The sequence below is a fragment of the Herpailurus yagouaroundi genome, unplaced genomic scaffold, assembly GCF_014898765.1.
Source record: "Herpailurus yagouaroundi ecotype Mexico unplaced genomic scaffold, PumYag 192, whole genome shotgun sequence".
Classification (NCBI taxonomy): domain Eukaryota; kingdom Metazoa; phylum Chordata; class Mammalia; order Carnivora; family Felidae; genus Herpailurus; species Herpailurus yagouaroundi.
This window is the reverse complement of record NW_024412423.1, coordinates 19234959-19253996: the sequence shown is the minus strand read 5'-3', so window position 1 is coordinate 19253996 and position 19038 is coordinate 19234959. Positions and strand designations below refer to the sequence as shown.

Sequence of the window (19038 nt, the reverse complement as noted above, 5' to 3'; positions counted from 1 at the left end):
TGTTGATAAAGGTAATGATAACAGCATCCCTTGCTATACAAGAGTACCTTATAGCCTAGTGCTGATCTGCTCCCACAGAGCATTTCCTAAACTTTGAAAATTCATAATGCCTTTTCATCTTGATTTCCATAAAATCTATGTGCATTTCTTTTACTTGTAGGTGAGAAAAGACTCATTTTCATCAGACCCTGAAATGTAGCCACTGCTGGCACCCATATAGTGAAGCGTCCTCCTCAGACCTGAGGGATAGAGAAGTAGTTCAGAGAAGAGACCCCACATTCCCTGAGGAGCAGATGGTAGTGTCCCCTAAGACCCAGTAGGTGGGCAGGCAAGCCTCAGAGTGAGTATTGAGGAAGAGTATGCCCCAATAGAGGAAGTGTCCATTCCTACTGGACACTGGTTGAGTCTCCTGAGGGGATGGATGTCAGACACTTAACAGATGTCAAGCACTTGGCTGGGATACATTCCAGGCATAGAGGTGAGGGTATGGTAGGAGAACTGTGACTGGTTTCTGTTCCTGGGACCTAGGATTGCCATGAGGGGACAGGGCTATGAGCAGAAGCTGAAGGTATGTTTAAGGATCATGAGGGCCAGAGTGTCATGGCTGGGTCTTAGGCCAGATCATACAGCTTGATATTCACCCTGAGCCAACAGGCAGACCATATGGGACACAGCCAGACTAATTCCCTAAAATGTAAACATCTCAAGGGTTGGGTTCCCTGCAGAGCCTGGCACAATTCCTGATACTTCATAGGCACTCAATAAATATTTGTTGAATAGATTCATGAGTATATAAATCCATCTAGCTGCCACGGAGAGAGAAGCAGGAGAGGTCTGTGTAGAGACTAATGCCTCTGGGCCATCTGAGGTGGAAGTCTGTGTGGGACAGGTGGGCTAGGCTGAGGCAGGGCTACAGGCTGGTGAAGTAGGCAGATTTCTTTAAGGGACCAGGAAAGTGAAAGTACCAGGATATGATGGGGGGTTCACTAGGGGATGGTGACCCTGAGAGGAGCCCAGGACACTACCTGGGGCTAAGCCCCTCAGCCTTGTCTCTCCCCTAGGATGATAGCACCTCATAGTTTCCTTGGGGCCTCCTAGAGCCTATGGGGCAAGAGACTTATGGACAAGGGCTGCACTGCAGAATGCACTGGCAAAACACCATCCACATGCATGTCAGACTGGGCCCTTTTTGAGCTAACTGCTCCCAAAATGAGATGCTAGAAGTTGACGGAGCCCCTACACAGCCGTAGTAGCATGGGGAAGTGGAAAGTGTAAACTTGCTAATTTCTGCTGTTATCAATGTGCCTACTTCCCTGCAGTCTACCCAAGCCAAGCTCCCCAAGGGCAGGTCCAACGGCCCTGTGAGCACCATCTGAGGCTTAATCAGATTTGGGTTTTGTTTCCCAACAATTGGCTTGTCAGAATGTTGACAACTGGGCAAGAATGAACAATGTAGAGAAGAATTTCCAGTAATGATGAGGACTTTGGGAAGCAGTTTCAGATTATGTGAAAGGAGAGGAAAGATCCAGAGTCTGATGGACACACAGTCTACAAGAGGTAGGAAAACCAATATTGCTTAAAAAAGACTTTTCCGTGGAAAAATATTTGACAGTAACTACTAAAACTAAAATATGTATACCCGATGACCTAGTAATTCCACACCATTCCCAGCATTTCCAGCAGAAATGCATACATAATACTCACCAAGAAAGGAATACAGGAATATTTGTAGCAACCTTATTAATGTTAGCCAAAAAACGGAAACAGCCAAAATATCCATCAGCAGTGAAATGGGGAAATACGTGGTGGGACATGATGGACTACCACACAGAAACAAAATAGACTACAGCTCCATCAAAAAACAGAAAGGATTGCACAGATATAATATTGAACAAGAAATGTCAAACATAAGAGAGAGCACAGTCTATGATTCCATTTAAATGAAGTTTAAGAAGGGAAAGATGAATTTATGGTGATAGAGTCTGGACACTTAGGACAGCAGATAGTAACTAAGAGGGAGAAAGCAGAGGCAGCCTTTAGGAGTGCTAGAAATGCTCTGTATCTTAGAGCTCTCGGGTGCTGGTTGTATTGGTATAGACATATGCAAAAAGTCACTGAAATGTACACTTAAGGATTCATGTGCTTAATGTACAACTCAGTTAAAACTCAAAATAATTTTTTTTAAGAAGCTTTTATCTGCCTCCAGAAGAACTGCAGGATCTTGAAGAAATGCGGATCTTCCCCTTGGGTGAGGGCCAGGAAGTATGTTTGAGGGCAGAACCTGGGGAGTTTGTGCTGATCTTCCCTTGAAGTTGAGAAAAAGAAAAGGGAGAAAGGTTTTTAATTAATCATCTCTCAGGTTGAAAGAGCAGGTCTGGGCCAGAGATAACATCAGTGGCAGCAACATGAAACTATTTCACTGCTGTTATCTCAAACCACAGTGAAAAATAACTTGTGAAGCTGCATCTTTCCTGGCAGCCATAGCTCAGGGTCTCCTCACAGGAGGGAAATTGGTCAGCCATTTCTGAGGGCAACAGCCCTTCTGAGGGTCCAGAAAAGGGGCTTCTGCGAACCAGGCCTGAGGATTCAGTTCAGCTTACCTCCTGTGTGGTCCTGAAGAAGTCCCAGGCCTGTCTGGGCCTTGGGGGCAGGGTGCTTCCAGCACTAACAGAAGGTGAGATGGCTCCTCCCCATCCCCAGCTCCCTTCTTGGAGCTGGCCCTGCTCTGACCTGCCCTATAGACCTGGATGCCATGAGCATTCTGGCCTCCCCTCTCCTCAGAGAAACTGGGCCAGCATCAGGGCACTCTCAGCAGAAACAGGTTTTCCTGGCCTTGCCCTAAGCATCAGGGCAGTAGGCTTTCCTATGTCATAGCAGGTTGGTCTGGGGCTGGTGCCTCTCTGTCCCTGCCACAACCCTACTTTACAGTTTTAAGGAGATTGAGGCCTAGGAGAGACGCAAATGCCAGATTTCTTTTTTGCGAAGCCCCTGTAATAGTGTGGGAGGGTCCATGACAGGAGCTGCTGGATTCAGCCATGTGCCTTCAACACAAATAGCAACTTACTCAGAAGGCCAGGTTGGCACAATATGTGCCTGGTGCATGTACCCCCTGCCCTCCACTCTCATTTATATAAACCCTGAATTCCTAAGCATGCACATGTGCAGACAACCAAGATACAAGAGGCATAAGGGCTCAGGTCCTAGTTTCCAGGGCCAGTTCTGCCTACTTGGGTCTGTGTGATGCAGGCCAGATGTGTAGCCCCACCCTTCACTCCATGCACGGGATAGTTGTGAGGTTAATTGAGGATGCCTGAGTAGTACCTTTCAACCTCCAGGCCTGTAGTGAGAGCTATCCTGCCTGCCAAGGAAGAGTAGCCACGCCTCTTTTGCTGTACATGCTATCTCAGAAAGAGCAGACAGCCCTCTGGACTTTGAGGGGAGAAGACCCCCCTTTTTAAGCTAATCACCTGCGTCTTGGTTGAACCACCGACTGGGGAATCATTTGATGCAAGCTGCCACCAAGAACTCCATTTACCTGGAGACACTGAAGGTGCAAATTTTCTGTAAACAAGGGAACCACATGATGCCCACTGATCTTGGCATTCAGTGTCTCTCCTCAGATCCAGCCACAGCCATGTTTACAGTCATCACAGGGTAGAAAACCAAGGAGAAAATATACCTGCCATCCCACCACCCAGGTCATCATCCCAATTCCTTTCTAGCCCTTGGCCTATTTGGCATTATCCCAGCATCGATGCCATTCTGGACCTTTCACAGGTGCCTTGTCATGTTGCCATGTTAACTTCATGTCCCTTACTTTATTTCATGGACTGAACAATTGGCTTTTTCTGTGGATAAAGCTTCCTCCTTCTGTGTGCTCTCCCAAAATGTGAATGCTGAGTCAAAGAATGTAGCCACGCTGTGGCCTGTGATAGAGACCATCATGTGGCTGCCAACAGGGCTGTTCCAGTTCTTGAGGCCTCGCATGTATGAGAAGGCTGCACAGACACTTTAGGGCATGTCTTAGATTCCTGGTTCTAATCTCAGTACTACTGACTTCTGAGGGAGAAGGGGGGCTCTAGGAGGCAGAGGGTGATAAAGAGTTGAGGTGGTCCCTAGGGAGGACCCTGTGAAATGAAGGGAAAGGGACTGTTCAATTGTCCTGGTAAGCCTTGATGTTTGGATGAGCCTGTGTTCTCAGGCTACCCAGCCCTGCCTTTCCTCCTGGTCTAAGGTGGGCCTAGCAAAGCCAAGAGTGTTTCTTCAGGGTCAGAATAGGCCTGACCCATATCTTCCCACGGTTATCTTCCTTGGAGGGATATAATATGAACCTTTTGCCTGGTATCCTAGGGAAAGAGAGTGCATAGGCCCATCCCAGCCATTTGGGGGTCAGGCCAAACCTCTTGTGCCCAGGTGTCCAGCCCAGAGCTCCAGCCTTCCAGTGTACCAGCTTCTCCATAGATTCTGAGGCAGTAGAGCCAGTAGGCTCCCAGAGAGCTGTGGGCTCAGGCCTGCCTGGGTCTCCAGAGCAGTACCCACATGGCCCTCCCACCTGGTTCCAACAGGAACCATTACCACTGTCTAGATATGAGCCTAACTGGAGGGGAAACTAGGGCACATAGAAAACCCAAGTGGCTCGGAGCACCTGGATGGCTCAGTCAGTTAAGCGTTCTACTTTGACTCAGGTCACGATCTCACGGTTCATGGGTTCAGGCCCTGCATCAGGCTCTGTGCTGACAGCTAGGAGCCCAGAACCTGGAGCCTGCTTCAGATTCAGTGTCTCCCTGTCTCTCTGCCCCTCCTCTCCTTGTACTCTGTCTCTCTCTCTCAAAAATAAATAAACATTAAAAAAAAAAAAAAAGAAAACCCAAGTGGCCCTCACTGCAGGATCTCTTCATGGATGGCGTTTGGTGACCAAAGTTTAAGGGTGGCAGGGGAATGGGGACAATTATTTCTTGTTGAATAGCTGCCCTCCTACCTGTGTCCTTACCAACTTTCCTGTTTCCCAGAGGAGGCACCAGAGCCTCTTGATCAACCTTAGTTTCCCTAGAGCTGAGCCACATGCTCTGAGGCCCCAAGCTTGACAAAGACCCTGAACTTTGGCTATGGTCTGGCCTTTGGGGCCAGAGCCCACCCTTCCTGTATGGACTGTGGCTGAGAAACTGAGGTGCATGTTCAACGTCACACAGCGAGTTAGTGACAGGCCAGGCCTGTGTACACCCTAATGTCCTGAACACAGCAAGGGGATGACGAAGGTATACACGCTAACCCCCAGACCTCCACTATTAGATGCCTTAGACTAAGAGGAGGCTGAAGCACTGAAGTGGTAGGTCTTGTCATCAGTGTGTCTCCACAACCCCGCCCTGCCATGCATCCTGCAGGCTCTGGTGCTCAGTACAGAGGAGTAACCTTAGGAACCCTGAGCACCCATGTAATGTGGCAGGCAAGGAGAGATGATGAATTAGATGTAGAGCTCACAGTCTGTGGGGAGTGCACCATGGGCTTCCTCTGGGCTTTATCTTAATTATCTTTGGCCCCTGGGCCTATCAGCCTTGATACCCAGAACTGAGTCACAGGGCTATCCTCCATGTTCTGAGATAATTTGGCAACTTTGCTCAGTCACACTTGCTGATCTGGCCTGATGTGGCCTATCAAGGTGGAGATGAGCAGGGAGTGGTCTGTGAAGCCTGGAGCAAGGGATAGGGGTAGGCAGAGCTGTGGAAGGTCTGTGCTCTGGCTGCAGACACAATCCAAAGCTTCACAGCTAGGCAAGCCCTATCAGAAGGTAGATGTTGCACACTCCCTAAAGGTCTGGCTTGGGCCACATTGTGGTTGGAGCTTGATACCTAATGGTATTCCAGAGCACTACATCTTTATCTTTCCTGGTTTGGTGAAGGAGCTCATGGTCTGGAAGGTTTGGATTGTAGGAGGCTGTCACTTCCAGTAAACTCTTCAAATCAGGGTTAGGGTTAGAATTGAAGATAAGGGGATCAGAGCTCAGTACCTCAGTCTGGCATCACTTCAGGACCAGAGTAACTTGTGAATTCACTACAGGCATGACCCCATATGCTGGGGGGTTGGGGGTAATAGCAGTTTGGGGAGTGGGCTGTTATACCAAGGGGACACTGAAGGGTGTTGTGAGGGACTTTACTTTGAAGTCAGATAGCTATTTGATGGTCTCAAAGAAGCTAAGGGTTGGAGATATCCCTACTCCCTGTGGACCACCCACCTGGTCCAGGTTCCCTACTGTGCCCAGTCCTCTGTGAGTAGGCTCAAAGCCCTATGCCCCTGAGCCATTTACCAGGTCTGACCCTTCTCTGGTTATACCAGTCCTCAGCAAGAAAGCAGGCAAGGGGAGATGATGAATTAGATTTAGACACCCCCCCCACCCCCGCCCAGGAGCAGTAGTAGACACCACAGAGGGAAAGGCCTTGAGCCTTGAGTCTTGGCCCTCAGATCCAGGAGTGCTTGGGTGCTGAGTGAGGCTGGGGATGGAGGGATCTTTGAAAGGACCTGATTCGAGTTCTGAAGAGCACAGGGAGAAGAGGGCTAGTAATAAGATGCACAGACATTGATGTGCATCATTGTGTCCTACTCTGTGTCCACTGGCACCGGAGGGATAGCAGAAGAGCAGATGAGATGGGGCTCCCACTCACCCTCCTGGGCCCCCCTCCTGAGAGACTCCTGACTGTCCAGGTCAGGAGTCCTGGCTATGGAACCATCAACCCCAGCCCTCTGCCCCTTCCAGTTTACCAAGGGCCCAGGGAGACTAAACTCTATCACAACTCTCACTCACCAGCATTTATATACCCCAACTTTATTGAAATAGCAGGTGCTGTTGCATCATTTACAGAAATAATTTCCTCAGGCACACCCCCATCCTTATTACCCACCCACATTCTCATCAGCCAGCCCAGGGCCAGCAAACTCCCACCCACCCTGGCTATAAATTGTTCCTGAGGCTCCTCCAGTTCCATTTCTTGCATCTCTAACCAGGCTTCACTGAAAAGATGGATTCTCACAGGCTGCTCTTGACCCTTTTACAGGATTTCCATCCTTCTATGGATATGACAACACTCTGTAAGGCTTCCTTGAACTGTGAGAAATTACTTTTCTCAGTAGTACAGTTCTTGGGTGATTCTGTTGGCTAAATAAGAAATACATATTTAAGTCATCTTTTTAGCAGAAAAAAATAAAAACAAACTCTGTTCTACCCACAAGGGTCCTGTAAACCCTCCATCCCTGGGAGATACCTTGGGCAGGCCCTTAAAGGGGACACTCGACGCTGTCTGGAGCACAGGGTCTGAGGACCATATAGCCTTGGGGAGAGAGCAGCAAAGTGTGGGCAGGTCCCATGGTTGCCCAGGACAAGTAGGGTCAGAGCACAAAGGGGATGTGTAAACAGGGGGCCAAACATAGAGGAATACCTTGGTCATTTCCCAAGAACATGCCCCCCCTAAACCACTGCCCATCTCCACATAGTAGGCTCCCAGTGGGACTCATCGGCCCTGAAGGAATCCCAGGAGCAGGGCAAACCAGAGCTCCCTGGGACTGGCCACCGAACCAAGGTTGGCTGAGCAGCCCTTCCTAACCAGCCCTACTCTGACCTGTCTCAGACCTGCTCCACACTGACCCCTGAGCATAGGGACTTGGCAGAGGGCATAACAGAAACTCTGAAACAACCCCTAAATCCCCACTCTCCTAAGCCCTAGCCCCTGTCAGTGAGTGCACTTCCTTTGGATCAGAAAATTGTACCTGAGGCCTCACATGTGACAAGTGGGGGCTGTAAGAAGTCCTTTGTCCCATTGGGCCCCCTGACTGTGGTGGCATGAGGTTCTCCTAAGAGCAAATAGCAACTTACTTCCAGCTTTGGGCAGATTCTGGTGAGTTCTTTCATGTCCTTATAAACCTTTCTTATATGATGGTCATGCTCGTTGTATTTCGTAAGTTCCTTCAGGGTAGAGATGAAGACCTTTGTAAACTCCCCATAGCAGGGCTCCTGAAACAGGGTTGGGGGCACTGGGATGATGGTGGTGTACATCAGACCACAAGTTGACCACCATTCCCATCCATCCCTGGTCACCCTGGCTAGGAGCCCTGAACTCAGAATCAGGCCCTACCCTGATTGTCCCACAGGACACTGGTGGGTGCTGTAAGCTGTGCAGTGAGTGTCTGGTCTGTCCCCAGGCCCAGGACTGATCTAGGGTGGTGATCAGGGAGCCTGGAAAAGCCTAAAAACTGGCCACTCGCTCATCTGTTGGCTGAGCTGTCAGCTCCAAACTCAAACTCCGCTTTCTTCCCAGATTTCTCACTCTGACATCTTTTGTTCTTATCTCTGCCCTGGGTGCTGACTGGGGTGATGATCCCTTTCAGATGTGGTCAGAAGGTCCATGGGGAGACAGCACCTTACCTCACTGGTGTTCTGGGGCCTTTTGAAGGAACCCTGGAAGCAGGAGAAGCTGGTCAGAAACACAAAGGGCCACTAAGAGCAAAGTAATGTTTGATGAAGACCCAGACTTACGTTGTAGACAATGTTGTCAGCCGAAAGTTCTTTCTGAATTTCAGCACAGACTGCGGTGTGATTGTCGTGAGCAGATGCGCTGGCTGTCTTCATCGAGGCAGAATGGTTTTCTGATCCCCAGAGTGCACAAGCCAGGAACACATACAGGTGCATGGTATGACCTGATGATAGCTCCAAGCCAATCTGAGCCCTGGGCTTGGCTCCACATTTATGTGGAGAGGGGTACCTATATATGTGAGTCTAAGGAAATGCTAAATCTCTTATCAGTCATCACTGGCTTACGTGGAAGACAGAGAGTACCTTATCAGTGGGCAAGATATGCTTTTCATGCATTTTCTATGACCACAGCACACTTCATGGATTCTTGTTATTGCTGAGAATCAGGCTTGGTCTAAGAATTTTTATTTGTAGTCACATCTAGAGTCATGACCCTTCTCTGCCTGCCTGTTGGGACAGGTCTTTGGCCAGGACTGGTGCTGTCTGCAGGTGCAGGCTAGAGCAGAGAGAGTAGGTGGGGTGGAGAGAGAGAGCCAGTCAGGGGGAACAGCTGCACCAAGCCAGCTTCCTCAGGCCCACCTGTCAAAGAGAAGGGTGGCCTTGCTGTTTACCTGACACTTGAGGACCCACCCACTTCCTCATTGTCCACAGAAGGGACACAAGGGAATGGGCTCAGGAACATGGCCTTCAACCGGGCTGGCAAAGGGAAGGGAAAAGCACTGCTCTGTCTTGGCCTGAAGGCCTTGGATTTTAGGGAAGCGCACCTGATTAGATGCAAAACTTCATGTAAAAACAAAAGCCAGCTCAGAAAAATGCCACACCAGAACCATGTACTAACAAATTCTGAATTTACATTCTGACTCTCAGAGATTAAGATCACCCATTTGGGGGAAAGTTTGGTAAATATGCTGAGCTCTGACCCCTGTGGTTATTTTTGTTTGTTTTTTGTCTTTTTTTTTTTTTTTTTTTTCTTGAACAGCTAGTCTATCTCCTGGTTCAAATTAGGAGTGGTTGAAACCCTGAGTATGAGGATCAGGGTGTGGTCACAGGGTCCAGGCCTCTGAGGGGCATAGGTGTTTTGCCTCGCTCAAGGGCAGGCCTGTTCAACCAGTGGCCAGCCAAGCCCCAGGAACCCTCAAGCCTTCTCAGGAAGTATAAGGCCCTTTTTCTGGAGCACAGTGCCCACTGACCAGGTTCCTTGGACTTCCAAGTGAACCTGAAAACCTCTCTTTGCAGTGGGACCCTTGAGCATCCAGGGAAGCACGTCTAGGTGTGCAGAATGTAGCACCCAGGCCAAGTCTCACCTCCCCTCTGCTCCGACAGTGCCGCCCCTCAGGCACCACCCCCAACCTTGCAGCTCCTCCCATCCTCACTGTCAGCATTCACTCAAGCTTGAAAATAAACTGGAAACGGCACAAATAAGAAGAGGCTTTTAATAATTTATTATTGTTGTAAAACATGTTGAATAAATATAGAGTATGATCTTAAATAAATAAATAAATAAATATTAAAATACATAAATATATAAATAAATATTACTGATCCCTGCCAATGTAAAACATTGCCTGCTCCCCATACCAAGCCCATATCAGGGCAGCGTGTTCCAGTGTAAGTCTGGCCCCGCCCGCCCCCCATGGCCAGGCCCCACACTATGGTCCCTCCAAAGTGAAGATCCTGAGTTTCAGCAATCCGTAGGTTCGAGGGCAGTGATTCTCGAGGTGCACTCTCAGGGCTGGCTCCTGGCTGGACTGGCCTGCCTCACTTCTAGACTGGCTTCCAGCAGTCAAAGGGGATGTTAAACAGAAAATCCTTCAGATTCTCTTTGAAATTTTTGAAGGTGATAGTCTGGGTTTCACAGGGCGTTTCCTTAAAAATAAGAAAAAGAAAAAGAAAACTTTGGGTCCAGGTATGAATGGGTAATGTGAGGGAAGCACCAGTGTGTTTCTGCACAGCCTGTTAGAACCCATTCTGGGCCCACCTGCTGACCTGGATCAGGTGACAGGTTGCCACCATATGTCACTCAAAGGGTGCACAACTCCTCCAGTCGCAGCCCGGGACAGGCACCTGACAAATTGCCTCTTTCCTCAGAGGCCAGCTCCAGCGACCCAGAAGGAGCAGAAGTCAAGTCCACAGACCTCACTCCTCACAGGAAAGGACTGTTTGGGGCCTTTGTCCAATCCGGGTATGACCCCCTCCTAACTCCCATGCAATTTAGGCACCTCACAAGGGGCCAGGGAAAAGTCCTGTTGGGAGGTAGCGCTTGGGCCCAGGAATGTACCCTGGACCTTAGGCAGGCCCTGAGTTTCCTTGGGTTTGCCTCACCACTGAGCTCATTAATGATAATAAGAGCATAAGCCTACTCCCACTAGGGAGTATGTAGGCTCCCAGCTCCATGGCTTTAACTCCAAGAGATAAAAATAATCAGGGCTGCTGACCCTCTGAAAGGGCTAATCATTATGAATCTGTTGACACAAAAACCCTTTAGGGTCCTGAACAGCTACAGTGAAAGGCCTCTCCTTTTACCCAGTCCTCAACCCTCCTAGGCCAAGACGTTCCACCTTGGGACCCTGACATGGGCACTCACCGGAGTAAGGGGGCAGTGCTGCTTGTAATGGTTGGCCATCATTCTCAGAGGCTCCTTGAGGCTGATGAGGCTGCCCCGTAGGCCCTGCTCGTACAGCTTTAGGTGAGTCTGCAGGCATTTCGGCTCCTGTGGGAAACGTCCATTCCTTGGTGAGAAGTGGCCAAGTGCCCTCTGGTGGGCGCATGACAACCTCCCTGTCACTCTTTCCTGTTCTCAGCCCTGTCCCCCAGGAGTAGGTTTTGGGAGGGGAACAGGGTGATGCCAGGTCTAGTCATCCTTACTGCTCTGTTCATGTAAACATAAATCTGCACCATTCAGCTCAGGCCACCCTCAGTTAGCACAGCCACATTCCCTGGCATCTCAAGAGGGTCCCAGTCCCCAGGGAAGGAGGTTGCTATCCCCCAACCATTTGGGCAGTAAGGAGCAGGATGGGACATCCCCCAGACCTGCTATGTGAACAAGGCTTGACCCTGAAATACCTCTGCGCCTCTCTGTAGTCAGCACTCTTGTCTCCACAGGGCTTGGTCTCAAAGTAACTCCTGCTTGCTTACCCGTCCCCTCGTGACTCCCACCCCCTTGAATGCTAGGTCTGTCCATGGCTGCTCAGCTAACAAAAGAGTTTACATGTCTGCCACAGGGGCAAGGCCCGTGGCCACCTGAACACCCCTCCTTCTGGCAGCCAGGTGACTGGAGAGAAAGTGGACTTTGTGAGAGTCCATCTAAAATGGAGCCACCCCCCAAGGTAGAGGCCTCTGGGAAGGTGTGTCAGAGAGGAGTATCTTACCTCAGGGTCAAACATTTCAGAGACGACTTCTACTGCTTCATTCTGTAGAAAAGGAAAATACCGTGTTATCAAACTGACAGGGCCACTCCAGGCCAGTGAGATGGCTCAGGCACGGACCGCACTCCCTTCCTCACTCACCATCACAGCAGTTATTTCACTACTGTTGTTCAGAAGGCTCAGGGCCTCCTTGATGGCATCCACGTGTTGCCAGGGCCGAGTGACAGAGATGGGTGAACTGGTGGGTGCAGAGATGCTGCAGACCACAGTGCCCAGGAAAAGCAGGTTCTGCAGCCACATCCTCCTGAGGACTTTAGCCTTTCTCTCTGAGCACTGGGCTCACTGGCAAAAGAGCTCTTATATACACAGTTAGAGGAAATGATTAATGGTGACCACAAAACGCCAGGGAGGCGGGGGAACTACCTGACCTGTGGAATCTCCTGGCCCTTATCACACATGGGAACGGTGAGCCTTTCCTCCAGGTGGTCAGGCTCAGGGGTTTTCGTTAATAAGTCCTTCCAAGAATTGGCAGCGCATCCGCCTGCCTCCTTGAGCACCCTCCAGCCTTCCCTGGCTAGTCTGCCCAATGAGGCTGCCCCCTTCCTCTGAGGAGCCTCTGGGCACAGTTTCGACTTCCTGGCCTGGAGTGGCCAGGGTGGGGCCTGGGCCCCGGACACTGGATCCGGACACTGGATCGAGCTCCTACACCCAGGCTCCCCACCCTGCCTCTAATCCCAAGAAGGCTCTGGGCTGGCTGTGCCCACCCTGGGGCCCATTCCAAAATCAGTCTTCCCTTCTTCTCCTAGATCCCTTTCCTCTGGCTACAGTGAAAGATCTGAGTGGGAGGAAGACCTTCACAGGCCTGCACCACAGTCCACCTAGGCACATTCCAGCCAAATGGCACAGTCCTGCGATCCAGAGCAGGATCCAAAACAGTCAACAAGGCCTGCCCAGCCAGGGACCTCTGCCTCATAGTCCCCTGTGAGCAGAGAGAATGACACATGTGTGCGCATCATGTCCAGCCAACAAGATTGCAGAGCATTCCTTCGTGGTAAGATCCCATCTGACAGCAACAGTTCTGGTTTTCAAAGCTCTGTTTAACCCCCAGGCTGCAGAGATAAGCTGGGGTGGGTGAGGGCCCTGAGTTCAAATTCTGACTCCAGTACCACCTTGCTGAGTGACGCTTCCCTCTGAGCTATAGAGCCTCACCTCCTTCTGTGGACCAGACTACCCTTCTCAGATAGACATTGCGCTCCTTTGTAGAGCCCCTGGCAGGTGCCAGGAGCTTCAGGGAACAATGGCTTCTCAAACAAGATCTTCCAGGCATAATTTTTTACATGGCCCCTGCCTCAGCTCACCTCCAGCTCCAGAGGCCTCTCTGAGGAACAGGAACTGTTTTTGAAAAAGCCAGTCTCTTGAGGGGCTGACAAGTGTTTGCTTTTCACAATGAAGTTTGGAGAGGACAGCACGAGTTTGTGTTTGCTGCCCCATGCTGTGAGTTTCTTAGCCACAGGGTGTGGCTGCACACATATGCATTTCTGAGTGTCTGTGTGCCAGTGTGATTGGATGTGTCTGTACTTCCAAGTGTGTTGGGCAGGGGACTTTTACATGAGGTACATCCATGTGAGCCCCCATGCCTCTGCAGGTGCCCCTCTGATATGGGAAAAGCTCCCTACACTGACTGATGTTTTGGGGCCCCAGATTCAGTCTGGATTGATGCAGTCGGACACAGTAATGACATTCTGCTGGACTCAAGTAGACACCCCTCGAGAGCAGGTAGAACTTAGGGTCTAAGTACCATGCCCTGAGCCTGCAGCCCTGGCAGGTTTCACCGTAGGGCAGGAGAGTTGCTGCACTGGCACAGGAAAGACATACCTTAGTCCTCCAGACCTAGCTGCGTCCCCTCCCAGGGTCAGGGACCCAACATAAGGCCAGCCCTGCCCTTCTGAGCCTGGTGGAACATTCCTAGGTGGCCAGGCTAGAGTGAGGTATAGAGTGTCCAGGCCCTGGTCCTTCCCCCTTTTCCATGAGGGCTCTGCTCAGCCCCTTCTAGGAAGTGCTTAGGAGGCACCAGAGTAGTTGAGGATACTAGATGCAGATGCTACACAGAGTGGAGATCTGTGTCAGACTGTGATCTGGAACCTGGGTGGTAGAGACTGGGAACCACAGTGAGTGGCTAAGTAAGTAGTCAGGGAGGCATAGAGCTGGTGTGGTCCCTCTAAGATGGAAGGTCACTTTCCTTTTAGAAATGAGTCGTCACAGCTCAGACAGTTAGTCAACAAATATTTCCAATCTGTACCAGGCTCTGTGCTGGGGAGGAGGTGGATGGGACCCTCCCACTGGCCCTCACTTCTGGCCCTGGAGGCTCTCAGCCTGGTAGAGAGAGAGAGAGAGAGAGAGAGAGAGAGAGAGCGAGCAGTGGATCCTCCCACTGTGTAGATCCAGGCAGGGAAGAAGTTCAGAGCTGAAGGATCCCAAGAAAACGCTTCTCACAACTTGGGGATCCATGGGGACCAAAGAGCCTCCCTAGGGGATGCTGCCTCCCTGTGCAGGCTGAAAGGGGAGGTAACATCAGGTGGGCAAGTCACATTGTGGGAGGGAGGGAGAGGACAGGCTAGTGGAAGAATGTTTGGGGAATGGAGAGACAGCAAGTTTTAGAAATAGGTATGGAAAAGAGGAGGCAGTTTCCAGAGATATTTAGGAGGTAGAAATTTATGGGACTAGATGATATAATGGAGTAATTTAGTCATTCATTCATTTTTATTGAGTTCCCAGGAGGGGAAGAGGATACAAGGATGATGGAAAACCTACAGGGCCCTGCCTTTATGGAATTTATAGCTCTACGAATGAAAGAGCAAGATTAATCTACTCAACACCCTCTCTTATGTGCTTTTTAATGTACATAAGAAGAGTTAGAACCACTGTCAAGGTATCTAAGATGGGGACCCAGGGATGAAGAAGCAGGTTTGCAGTGTCTATGGACCTACAGGAAGTTTCAGCAGTTTGGAGGCTACTTGTGCAGAAGACAGATCTGCCTGTGAGTGGTTCCTGTCCATGCAACCACTAAGGCCACAAAAAGTTAGTCAAAAGAAGGGCTGAGGGCCAGCACAGCAGTTTTTAAGGGCTAGGGGCATGCTAGAAACGTGAGACACTGGCCGGTGGCCAGGATTCCAGTAGAGCGGGAAAGGAGGAAAAGCAGGAGTCATAGGAGAGGTCCATGCCAGCAGCTGGCCTATAGGTACCAAAGTCATCATGGGAAAGACAGAGTTCCTGGGTTTGGCCATGAGGTTCGTGGGCAGAAACACATCTTCTTCTCCTTTTTTTTTTTTTTTTTTTTTTTGGAGAGATGACATCAAGACTGAGGCCGTGACACAGGCAGACATTCCTAGATTGCACCGCATGGAAAGTGGCAGCGATAACATCGAGCGGGTGTGCTGACTCAAGGGCCCCAGATAGAACAGTGGGAGGGTTGGGGCGGAGACTGTGATGAACAGTGTGACTCCTCTTTGGCCCCTTCCCACAGGGCCAGGAGAAAACCCTCTGGAAGGGGTTTCCTGTGAGCATCCTCCTATAGGCTCTGGAGGAAATGGGTATGTGGCTACCCCAGGCTCCATATCAGAGAGGAAGTTACCACAGCTTGAAGGAAACAGGCGTCCTAGTGCATCATGTCCCAGGGAACCCCTACACAGACATATCAGCTGATCACATACTCCCTAGGCCTGCCAACCCATGGTGTGGGAGTCTAGGCGACCAGAGGCCCGACCACACAGTCTGTGATGGCAGAGACAGGAATTGAACCCATATCTGTTCCTGCTCCCCTGATGTTTCTGTTACTATCTCAGGGATCAGAATGCCAGGAAATGCTGGTTGCCTGGCTAGACAGATGAAGGATGTTCTCCATTAGGGCAGCTTAAAAGGAGACTCTTACAAGTGTTGGCAGGGAAGCCAGAGTGGCCTGTGAATGTCTCAGGGAAACCCTGAAGGCCAAGGCCAGAATTTCCCCAATAGAGCCTGTCACCCAGGCATCTCTGTGTTTCAGGTTTGGGCTCTCCACCACTGATCCCTGGGTAGCCCAAGGAAGTCCCTCTTCCCTGAGCCTTGGGTCCCTCATCTCTACAATGGGTTTAATTATTGCTGCCTCACAGAGGAAACTTTTGTCTATCCAGAAACTTTGTGGGAGAAACCTCCCAGGAAGGAGGTAGTGCTTCAACCTTTCTTCTCCTCTTCCCATCACTTTGGGAGGCTTCTGAAGCCCAAATTGGGCAGAAGACTCAGCCTTGCTGGAATTATCAGGGACACATGCCCCTTGCCCAGCCATAGCCCCTGACAGCATCTTTCTGGACAGATGCAATGAGGTAGAAAGCCCAACCTCCACCCAGATTCAGGGCTCACAGGGTCCTGGCACTGTACTCAAGAGACCCTGGTGCAGGGACAGCACCAGGAGTTGCTCATTTTTCCCTGAGAAAGGATCCCGGTCACTCCAGGCCACACCAGACACACAAAGCAACATCTTTGGCCTTTGTGGTCACAGCTCCAGGCAGATCACTCTGGCATCTCCTCTGTCTAGGTCCCCAGAGGTACACCTCAAAAAGACCCAGCCTGTCCAAGTCCTAATTCTGATCCTGTTTTTTGGGTGTCCCCAGTCCCTGGTACTGGTGAGTCCTGACTGGTCTGGGAGGATCTGAAGGTGATTAACCATTAACCATGTGTGGACTCTCTGCATTCAAGCCTATAGGAGGACCCACCACTTGTGGCTGTACTTGGAGCTCATGTTTGGTGGTCACATTAGGTAGGGAGAGGGAGGGCAATGCCTAGACTCATGGACACCATGTTGAGGGCATCAACCAACCGTGCACAGAGAATGAAGAGACAAGAGGGGGAATCAACAAATAAGAGTGAAACAAATTCAAAGAAGGCCTTGAGGGGACATGTTGCATGTGTGGGTTTGGGGCAAGAGGTGAATGAGGAGTCTGATACTCAAGGTTCTGGCTCAGGCAACTGTGTGGACAGTGAGGTTATTTGATGAAATGGGAGAGACCCAAGGTAGCAGAGAGGTTTGGGGAATTGTTCTAGACTGGACTGGATGTGGCAAGTTTAAGAGGCCAGGGAACCTCCAGGAAGACTCCTTCAGTTGTGGCTACATGGGCCCAGAGGTCAGGGAGAGGTCAGGACCCAAGACACTTGGAAGTCATTGGTAAAGAGGAAGTTCTTCTCACCAGAGGGCTGCACAAAGTAAGCTGGGCCTTGGGTAGTGCCCAGGAGCACCAACTTGTAAGACTGGGCCAAGGATGATGAGACACCCTTTTTTGCTTCCTTTCTTGGTTCTTGGGACTTCCTTGCTGTTTCCTAACTGCACACTCAGGCTGGTAACATCCCACAGATGGGTTCATCAGGCATGCCCTCCATGATGCCCTCTCCACCACTTATGCCTCCGGCCCAGAGTACTTTCTCCAAGTCTGGAAATGCATCCTCTGCCTGTGAATCTCTGTCTCTTGGCCTCATCCCCAGGTAGGAATGTCATCAGGCATCCAGAAGGAGCCACTTTCTTTATCTGTCTCCTTGGGATAGAGCCATTGGATACTGCATTAAAAATGAAAAGGAAGAGAAATCTTTACCAGAAGCCTTTTCAACCTCCCAAGTCTTATGCCCCTCCCTGTCCTTGGTTTTTGAGGCTGAAATCCAGGCCAATGTGCTGGTTGAGTACCTGGGGATCTGTACCCAGCTCTCATACCTGCCTTCCTCTGGGGCTGGTGGGCCAGAATCAAGGTTGCAGATGTGGGCTTTCAGTTCTGGTGGTTCTGGAAAGAGCTCCTTCAGGACATTTCTGAAGTGCCAGGGCTCGCTTGGGCTTTCACTGAGGCACTGTTTAGGCAGGCACATCTCTTGCTTCTGGTTCTTCAGATCCCAGAGGGCCCTGGCCTTGAACCCCAAGGCCATACCCTCTACCCTCTATTATGTATCTCTGCCTCTGGGCAGAGCACCCAACTCATTCTGGCACCATACTCCCCTAGCCCCTCACAGAAGTGAACAGCCCCTGCTGTGAGGCAGAGGGCCCAAGAGGAGTGGTGATAAAAGTGATAATGAAGAGAGTTGGGGTGGGGGGTGGCCACAAAGTGTCTCTGGGATGGCTAAAGGTGGTCCTTGGAGATTTCTCCTCCCAGCCCTGGGGCAACAGATTCAAAATTCCCTCTCCCTGAACACACATTTATTTCTCACTCCCACAGGCCACCCCTAGTATGGGTTGTAGCCTAGTTCCCTATATAGCCTGCTGGGGTGCAACAACTCCCTCCACTATGAATGCAGAGTTGGAGGCTTGCCTCTAAGCTTGGCCCTTCTTGCTGCATGACCTCAGGCTATGACTCCAACCTCTGAGCCCCAACTGGCTCATCTCCACAAGAGGATGGAGGCACACTATGCAGTTTTTGGAGAGTGCCGGGCTACATGGAGGGGTGTTTTCTATTTTGACTGATTGGATGCCTTCCCTCCCTCCCCCACAACCCCCCACCCTGCCCCCCCCTCCCCGGCCCCCAGCATCTATCTTCCTGGCCTTGAGAGGAGAGTAATTACCGGGATGTGGACGGCCTCCAGAGACTTCTCCTGGCGTGGACGTAGGCTTCCCTGAAGGGAGTTTCCCTATACAGACCCCTCCCCAGTGCCTCAATACCTCCCCACACCCAGCCCCAGGAGGAAAACCCTGCTGGGCAGCTGGGTATTTGAGGTCCACTGACTGGGAAATGGCACAGTCACAGGGAAAGAGCCAACTAAGAACATCAGGACAGGGGGCTGTCCTCCCTAGTCCTGTCCTCCACCTCGTTCTGGCAAGGAGGAGGTGGTCCCAGGCTGTCCTCAGGAGGAAAGGTCCCAGGGCCTTGCCTCATAGGAACAAGGAGTCATTGAGTCTGGCCATCAGCTGAGGAGAACAGTCATACCTATTGGGTACCCACTGATGCAGGTGGGCCCATCCCCAGTGTTTCATGCCTCTCAGGGTTCACAACCTCTCTGAGGGGGAGGAGTGGCTGTCTGTTGTTTTTATTACCATATTCAGGAGGGACCCTGCTCACATACAAGAAGCAGGACAGACACAATGGAGAAGAGAGAGCACTCCATCAACCCACTGCCCACTCCCATGCTCTTATAGCTCTGTGCTATGACTAT

The 19038-nt window shown here is 50.7% G+C and overlaps 1 protein-coding gene across 1 annotated transcript; it reads right to left on the bottom strand.

Moving 5' to 3' along the window:
- Positions 1–10071: 10071 nt before the first annotated feature.
- On the bottom strand, positions 10072–12295 carry CSF2 (colony stimulating factor 2). Its single transcript, XM_040444744.1, has 4 exons — positions 12025–12295; positions 11887–11928; positions 11103–11228; positions 10072–10384 (listed from the first exon to the last, which is right to left on the bottom strand). Exons 1-4 carry the CDS (start codon positions 12181–12183, stop codon positions 10283–10285), a joined length of 429 nt encoding a protein of 142 aa, XP_040300678.1. The 5' UTR covers positions 12184–12295; the 3' UTR covers positions 10072–10282.
- Between the last annotated feature and the right edge of the window lie 6743 nt (positions 12296–19038).

What these genes read in the sequence shown, in the direction of transcription:
- CSF2 (XM_040444744.1), bottom strand. Translation starts at nt 12,183, where the DNA reads ATGTGGCTGCAGAACCTGCTTTTCCTGGGCACTGTGGTCTGCAGCATC. An exon ending in GTGAAATAACTGCTGTGATG is followed by an intron (nt 11,929 to 12,024) that starts GTGAGTGAGGAA and finishes CCTTTTCTACAG; the next exon opens with AATGAAGCAGTAGAAGTCGT. An exon ending in CTGAAATGTTTGACCCTGAG is followed by an intron (nt 11,229 to 11,886) that starts GTAAGATACTCC and finishes CGTTTCCCACAG; the next exon opens with GAGCCGAAATGCCTGCAGAC.